At 42.9% G+C, this 8,499-nt stretch overlaps 3 protein-coding genes across 3 annotated transcripts in view; all 3 read right to left on the bottom strand.

The window, feature by feature from the left end:
- Window positions 1–51: 51 nt before the first annotated feature.
- Window positions 52–1,378, bottom strand: LOC128299201 (uncharacterized). Its single transcript, XM_053035091.1, has 3 exons — window positions 1,116–1,378; window positions 793–852; window positions 52–727 (listed from the first exon to the last, which is right to left on the bottom strand). Exons 1-3 carry the CDS (start codon window positions 1,193–1,195, stop codon window positions 52–54), a joined length of 816 nt encoding a protein of 271 aa, XP_052891051.1. The 5' UTR covers window positions 1,196–1,378.
- A 2,591-nt stretch (window positions 1,379–3,969) lies between these two features.
- Window positions 3,970–7,506, bottom strand: LOC128299371 (homeobox protein 2-like). The gene has a single exon (XM_053035318.1). It carries the CDS (start codon window positions 7,289–7,291, stop codon window positions 5,342–5,344), a length of 1,950 nt encoding a protein of 649 aa, XP_052891278.1. The 5' UTR covers window positions 7,292–7,506; the 3' UTR covers window positions 3,970–5,341.
- Window positions 7,506–8,499, bottom strand: part of LOC128299367 (protein slit) — a 75,444-nt gene continuing 74,450 nt past the window's right edge. The window contains exons 18-20 of the mRNA XM_053035312.1: window positions 8,321–8,492; window positions 7,702–7,844; window positions 7,506–7,615 (exon numbers count right to left, since the gene is read on the bottom strand). Coding sequence (XP_052891272.1) covers window positions 7,529–7,615; window positions 7,702–7,844; window positions 8,321–8,492 — 402 coding nt within the window. The 3' untranslated portion in view covers window positions 7,506–7,528. The remainder of the gene's footprint in view (window positions 7,616–7,701; window positions 7,845–8,320; window positions 8,493–8,499) is intronic.

Below are 8,499 nucleotides of genomic sequence, written 5' to 3'. Positions count from 1 at the left end.
GTAGCGTGTGTTACGTTTAAGGTCGGGGATGCTTGTGCTTGGATGCTTTTATTATTGAGTTTTCCTTTTCTTCTTATGTTCGACACGATTGGGATTGCCTTGTACACGATTCACGGTGAGAGGTATGTACGATCCGTCGAACGATTTAAGACCATCACTGTTCGGTTTCGTGCGAGGTTTGTTTTGCTGTTGATATTCGTGCTTAGACACAACAATGCCACTGCTACCTTTATCGGATAAGGAAATAAAATTTTCCATTTCTTGCGCAACACGCTTTTTGGGTTGATTCTTATCCAGGATGTCACGTGTTCGCGGTTCGAAAACATATAGCTTTGCCACATCTTCGTCTGTCAGCGGCACTTCGATGGGTTTCTTAGTTTTCGGTGACAAAATCTTTCGATTGGCTTTAGGTTTCCCTTTGCTTTCCTTTGCTATATATCCATTTCGGACCGAAATATCCTTCATCCATTTCAACAGTTCCTGAACGGGTTCGGAGTGTTCGTTCTCTTTCGGTTTCGTTATTGCCATCAGCACACTATTGTTGCAGCAGTCGGCCGGAAAGGAAGGGAGTGCTAGCACGAGCACGGATGGATTTCGCTTCCTTGCCATCTGTATGATGAGTTTGGCAAATATTTGTGGATTGAACGAGTCCAGCACAAAGAACGCTGCAACTTGACCATTTTGAAGCAATTTTATGACACCATTACAGCCGCTGATAATGTTTCTCCTAAGCGAAAGAAAGATTGCAAGTTAGTTGAAAGCATCGGAAATCATGACGACTATGCACCATACCGTTCCACTTGTTGAAGAAATCGTGAACACCGTTTGGTTTCATTGTCCGGTAAGCGGGGCCTGCGAAAATTTTCAGAAAAATAAACTTATGAATGATGTTTGATAACGCATCAATACAATGGTGCATTAAGCGGCTGATCGTTGTGTCACCCGGCACGGGTATGATGTATTGTTATCAACAATGAACATACGTTATCAAACCGATAGCGCCAACGATTTGTTTATCGAGTGCCGTGAAGATGTTGTGCCCTTCTTCCGGTATTGAACATGCAATCAACCTTTTTTTGTTATGTTTAAGGCTAACACAACTGTTGCAAACATACCAAGTAACGTCCAATGGTTGAGCTAACACATTTCGCAGGTTTTTCGTCGATTTTTTCGGGTTCGCTTTAGCTTTGCTCATGATGGTACGGGCACAAAAACACTATTTCTTTGTCAATGTTTTTTTGGCCGGCTGGCGGTTGGGTTTGATTAAACTATTATATCGTTTCACTACTCAAATAGATCAAATTGAAACAAAACTTTGTACAAAACTAGTAGAAATTAGTTAAAAATCCGCTTCGCTTTAAATGCACATGGCATTTTTGCCGACACCAAAACACCAATGCCATTTGTTTACATGGAGAACTGTCAAAATGGTCCCGATTCGAACATGCGTGCTGTTTCGAAAATCTAAGTTTCGAAAAGTAGGCTGAATTTTTAAATGTCTCTGTTTCGATTCAGTTTTTTTGACGGCATTTGAAAAACGTTCAAGAAAGAATCGTTTCTCTTTGAGAGTCAATGAAAAAAGGCCTACTATCTGGCTCGTGAAGGAACATTTTTTCATCTGAGCATGAATAACAATTGTGCAGTGCAGTTTATCATCACTGTAACGAACCTGGTCAGCAAGAAAAATTCTACATGCGACCTAAAATGAGGTTTATGACACTGTTTTCGATCGATCTCACTCTGCCTGAAGATATCTAATCATAATTAAAGGACTAAAGGAAAATTGTATGTATTAGTATATTAGTATTGTATGTATTAGTATAGAGATTGTTCCTTTTCCGTTGATGTTTCTTTGTTATGTAGCATGATGTAATTGTTGATTTCAACGTGAAAGCGGTGGAGACTTGATCGAAAAGGAAGGGAGGAAAATAAACTCGAATGAAGAAAAACTGTGAAAAAGACTCACTTACTCACTGGTACTTGAAAAAAAAACATTTAACAATTAATTTAATGGACGTGTGATAAATTAACGCTTTTGTTCTCTTCTTTCTCATGTTTTCTATACTGAAATAGTTGAAGAATAAAAACAACTCGCTTTCATAGTTCTTTTTGTAAAAAGACAATATGTTTAGCTGCTATTCCTATAATACACAAGTATATACTTTGTTCTGTTGATTTTTTTGTTTTTGTTTAAATTAAAGTGCTTACTTACGTCATTATAACTTTGTAACAATGCAGGTTAACATAAATTTTAATTTCGTTCCATTATTCATCCATGCACATAAAGCAGAGGCGTCGTGTTGGACGTTTGTTAAAATATGATGCTTGTTGTTGTTTGCCTTTACGAAATGCGAAATACCGCACAGAAAGTGTACGAAAGAATGAATGAAAAAAGGGCAAAACAAAACAACAAACCAAAAAATAAAACTAAAATTGTGCAGACGAAAATGCACGTAAACAATAAGAAATGTTGATCGATATACGCATAAAAACGTTACACAAAAGCATGAATCACACACAAATTATTATTGCATTATTGCATTATTGCAAGTGTGGAAATGATAAGTGCATGCCAGAATGGACAATAACACACCTCAAACGATAATATAATACCGAATCGGGCACTAACGAGAAAGAGAGAGAGAGAGAGAGAGAGTGAGAATACACATGTGAGTACACAGGATAGATAGAGATTATACGTCCTTATGTTGACAATAAATCTACAAACAGGGGGACGATGGGGTTTGGTTTTGCCAAGGATAGTAGAATAGTGCCGTTTGTCGTATTGGTTCCTATTGCTCCCTGTTGGGAGGTGTGTGTGTGTGTGTGTTTTCTTATCAAGCATCATCTTGTTCTTTATGCACTCGCAAAAGAACGTCGAGCTTCTTCGAAGGCTGTGTGCCGAAATTGATCGCGTTCCAAAATGTAGTGCTGAACAAATCTTAGTGCCAAGGACTTAAAAGACGAGAAAATCGATTATCTCCACTAGATAGTAATTGAAAAAACCAAGCAACACTACAGAAGAGAAGAAAACAAAGCAAAAAAAAATCCAAAGTACGACAAATCCATCGGTATAGCAATAAATATTCTCTGCGCAAAACCAAAGACTTATCAACAGATGAATAATGTTTTAGCTACAATATCTGCTTCCGTTTGTTCAATTACTTCTTTGCTTTCGATGTGCAACAGAAGCAGCAGTTACTATTGTTTTCCACTGTTCTGGGGGATTGTTTTGTTCAGCTTTCGTTTGCTCGTATTTCCCGTACGCGCTTAAACCTGTGTTATGCGCTTCTATTCTATTTGAGATTGAAATGTTGGCCGGTCCGGATTAAGTTTGTTAGCAAAAAAATGTTAGCTTATTTTCGTTATCGTTCAGTTAGTTTCAGCAGAGAGTTCTTCCCTTTGCCAATATGATTTGCTGTTGCTGATGTGTGTAAATTGGCGTAGTGTACCTAACGCGCATTCGCGCTCCGCCAGGATCGTACCGATCGGTGTAGAGGGTCAGTACGGTTATTTTTTTTTTTGTTGTCTGTAGATTTGTTTCATTCGCGCGTGTTGTTTTCAATTTTTTGTTCCATACTAAAAAGGCATTTTCAACTTCTTGTTCTCCAGTATCGCTTCCATCTTCGTATCCATCCGTCCATCGTTATTAACGCTAAGCAGCTTTGCAATAGATAGCCATTAGAGTGAGTGATTTCAATGAGAGGAAAACGCGGAACCTCCACAGCTCACTCACACCTTCCACCCATGTTTACACCCTTTTTTTTCTTCAACAATGCACTGCGTGTGCATCTGTTTTCTTCGCTCTAGTTTTCCATTGTTTCTGTGTTTACTTCTATGCAAAAGTTTGAACAACTTCATCCACTAAATGCAGCTGTTGTTTGGTTGCCGTTCCCTATTCCTTACTTTCGTTATTTATTTGTTGTTTCTTTTATCCTCTCTCTCTCTCTCCCCCAAAATCGACGTTCATTGTGTGGTGTATGGTTTTGTTTGTTTAGGTAATTATTTAGCTTAGAAGAAAACAATTAATCGTATTTTTTTTTCTCACCATAGAAAAAAGTTGGTTTTGATTGCGCGACTACCCATTTGTTTGTTTCTTCAGTATCAATTCGTTTTGTTTTCTTCGTATTCTTGTTTTTTTTTATACCTTATTTGTTTTGTCTCTACACCTTATAATCTGTTCCTAGCACTCGAAAAAGGGGGAGGAGAAGGAATTGACGGATAGCTACAAATCCATGTCCTTAACTAGTCAGCCTAGTGATCTTTAACGATCAAACAAACAAACAAAATGGTGTACGTTTTGCACTGTTCCATGATTGATGCGGATGTTCGTTTGATTCTTTTTTACACTTGCGGCCTCTTCTGGTGTGGATATAAACCTCCGAAGCCTCATCACACCAGCGTGCGACTTATCTCTATAAGACTTGCAGTTGAATAGAGTTTTGTGTGAACAGATTCGCTACTAACGATCAATACAAAAATGCATTTTTGTTTATACTCTAGCTCAAAACATATGTTACAGTTATGGCGGTGGCTGTGGCAAATCGAAATCACCAGCCTGGCAGCTGACCTTACGTGTAGTGAGCCGGTTTCTATACACCCGTGTTAGTTCTCCTACAGCCACAAGTATCCTTGTTCGTTTTGTTGGTTTGTTTGTTTGTTTGTTTGTTTCTTTACCTTGTTCTGATTTGCTCTAGCGCGCACTAGCTTTAACACCGATACGTACAGGAGACATCATTGACGACGACGACACGATGACACACTATGCTGTAGCTTATATGATCTGTGTGGGGCTGTTGGAGCTACGGCTTTAGACGACACATTCACAAATATTGTACACCAAAGGATACTCTACTTGGGGATTATACTCGCGGTCACATGCGCGAGTCACTGCATCTGCTCTGCTGGCAGTACCTTCAAATCCTAAGCTCGTGGTAGTTCGCAGGAAACTTGCAATATGGCGTCCGTTGCGTTTATCGCTCGTGTAAATGATAAGGTTACATTTTGGTGGTCCGTTTTTGCAGCAATATGTGAACAGAAGGTGCGACAGAGCCAAACACACCGCCCCCAAAATACGGTGCGCAACTCAAGCGAAGAAATCATTACAGGTCGTACCAGTGTAACGGACACTTGCTTAGTTGGTAAATTATTATGCTTCGCTAACGCCACACCAGAGATCCCGCCCCTGTAGCGTGCAGGTCCCGCATGGTATTCGATCGTTGACGATGGAAACGTTACACCGCTTGCTGGACCGTTATCGTTGCACGAGCTTCCGATACAGCCGGTAGTAATAGTTCTGATAGTTGTGCTCCATCGGCACCGAACGAATACCGCACAAATCCTACCAATACAGCACCCGGATGTGATCGACGACGCGCGACTTGAAGTACGTGCCCACGATCCCGAAGAAGGTCGCCAACACGGCGCAGGCCACCAGGGCCTGCATCGCACAGTGCACCGCCGGCTGACCCGGCGCCACATTGTACTGATGCCGGTGGCGTCGATGCAGATCACCATGGTGGGGCCGGATGTACTTCTCGTCGATCTCATGCTCGAACGCGGGTATAATGGCAAGATTGATCACCTCCGGCAGTGCGTTATCGTCACCATCGCCAATAAAGGTATCTTCCTCGCTTTCCTCCTTGATAACGCGTGGTGGCAATGCCGGTGTTGTCCGTCGGTTAATGTAGAACCGCGACCGGCTGAACCCGTTCACACTGTACCCCGCACGCCGGTGCTGCTCATCTTCCGCAGCAGGTCGTCGAAGATGCGGCTCGCGGTGATCACCAACGCTCGTGCCGTTCGGTACGCCATGCTGCAGATTGTGCAACAGCGAGGACAGCAGATTATTGTTCGTTCCGATGCGCATCTTGTTCGTCGACGTTTCGCTATTTGGTATTTTGATTGTGTTCGTTTCCAAGTACTGATTCTTGCGAATACCCAACACCTCCGACAGTGGGCGATTGATGAGCAGCGAGTTTTCCTGTCGATCGTACGGTTGAAATGGACCGGAACCGGTTGACATTAGCGTACCGTCCAGCTTGCCGAACGCGCTGCTGCTGGTCGGTGTGGCCGGAACGTGGCTCGAGGTGGTGCTTGATAGAGCGACGTGGTGATGTACGTTGCTCGGGCTGTTGCGTGGCATTGGTGTAGTGATGCGCGGGTACGCTACCGTCGGTACCTGTTCAATACGACTAGCTCCACCACCGAGGGCAGCATTGTTCTCCCGCGAATCATCACCCGTGTCCGGTGGATGCGAATCAACGATCACATTATTGACGTTTCTATTAAAACTATCATAACTATTACCGTAATTATTATGACTATTATAAATATTATTATTGGTAATATGTTTAATACTGCTGTTAGTGTTGCTTGAGCCCGCCCCGCTAGCGGGTGAGTTGCCACCGGCTGCACTGCCGTTACTATTGTTATTGTTATTATTATTATTATTGTCGATCAACTGTAGTATGTCCTTGGCCGTGATGGGTTCGTACTTGTTGCGGAAGGTGTCACCGTTGTCGGAGGCACCCCGGTACAGCAATGCCACCTTACCGTCGGCCGTTATGACAGGCGTGATCTTGTTTTGTCGCTGCTCCACAGCACCGCCACCGTTCGACACAGCACCGTTGCCACTGTTGCCATCGGGTGTTGCTTTTCTCGTTGACTCATCCTCCGTCACCTTCGGTTCCACCTTGTACACAATGCCGACTTTCCCGTTCGGTGTCGAGATGATTTTGATGGAATCGTTCTTTCGCAGCTTTCGATTGCTGCCGATACCGGACAGAAGATCACCGTCGCCGGAATCGTTGAAGTCATCCAGCTTCGACTTAAACCGATGCGGTGCCGATTTGCTCTTGATGTTACTCAGATAGTCCTGCATAACATTGTCGGTTCCTTCGTCCGGCGCAGTGCCAGATGGTGACAGTTTCGTTTGCTTTCGCCTTTGCTCTTCCTCGTCCTCCTCGGCACTGTAATCGTCGTAGTAATCATCGTCCGCATCATCGACGATTCCCGCCTTTCGACGGATTTCCTCCAACCGTTCCTTGTGTCGACGTATGACCTCTTGCAGGTTGTAATCTTCGTCGTCGAACAGATCGTCATCTTCGGTGGCTTCTTCGAGCTCATCCTCGCTGAACAGAGGTTTCTCCTTGAGCTCTTCCAGCTGGTGCATCATCCGATGAAACTCATCGCCAGCCGTACTGCCGACCGGGAACGTTTCGGTCGTGTGTGACTCGATCACCGGCACCACTGCCAGTGGGGCCGGTGCGGGAGCATCGTTCTGCATCATCTCATCGTCGTAATCGACCTCAAAGTTTATCCACTTATCACTAGAGCTGCTGTGTGTAGTAGTAGTAGTAGCAGTAGTAGTAGTAGTAATAGTATTTAAATTAGCTTCACTTAAACTAGATAAATGTAATCCTAGGGTGCCATTCGTCTGCTGGCCATACGGGTTTATGCCACCGTGAGATGCTACATGCTGCACAGATATTATTGGTGGTGGTTTATGGGTAGTCGCGTCTTGCAGTCAGTAGCATTTCTTTGTACAGTGGCATTTTCGCACAATATCCAGCTGTTTCACGTATTTATTATTGTTGCTGCACACCATGCGTACCTGTGCGGGGAGCAGAAATGGTCGTTTGATTAGATACATGCCGAGTAAGTGCTACATCTCTCCCTCTACAAATACGTCACACATACCTTTCTTCGGCGTACGACTTTGGCTGCGCAGCATTGATTGCCGCAACCTCCAACGCACTTGGCGTATTTGAGCGGTTGCCTCGAACGGCAATCGTTTTCTGTGTAGTACTCTCTCACTTGCTCCTTACGGCAAGTGTTGGCAGCTGTTAAAATGCAGTAGAAAAAAATATCATTAAGGTGTACTTAATAATAATTAATTTCATAAATAAACTAACACTACAAGCATGCTTTTCTCGAAAACCTACTCTTCCGTGGAATCGGAATTTTGAAACGATTTTAACTGTTGAGTCAAAGGCTATACTTTTTTACAAATTACTGAGCGCCTCATGCAAGATAAAGATTTCAACTCAAAATAAACTTCGAAAGCACAGCCAGATGATAAGGAAATAGTTTACGTTCGGTTACCGATTAGTTTGAAAGCGTATTAGCGTATTAAATTCAAAACATGTTCTGCACAATTAAAGTAAAAAAAAAACAAAATCACAAAACAGAACACAAAAAATGGCTTTCGGCAGTTGGGTAACGAAGCGAAATTAGTGTCTAATTCAATTAGTTCGTCAAAGTGTGTAAGAATTATATAAAAAAAAATCAAATTGATATCAAAAAGTTGTTGCTATACCGGAAGAGGAAATTTTGAAGGGGTCCTCGTCGATCACTAGCGATACCGATCCCTCACCTTGGTCGCAGTATTTGCCCTTGGTGCCCTTCTTACATTTGCACGTGTAGCCACCCTTACCGTTCGGCACACACTTTCCTCCCCGTTTACATTGATGATTCTCGCAAGGATTGACCTACAAG

This window comes from Anopheles moucheti, chromosome 2 (genome assembly GCF_943734755.1).
Source record: "Anopheles moucheti chromosome 2, idAnoMoucSN_F20_07, whole genome shotgun sequence".
Lineage (NCBI taxonomy): Eukaryota > Metazoa > Arthropoda > Insecta > Diptera > Culicidae > Anopheles > Anopheles moucheti.
Note: the sequence above shows the minus strand (reverse complement) of the source record. Positions and strands in the feature narration are given on the sequence as shown.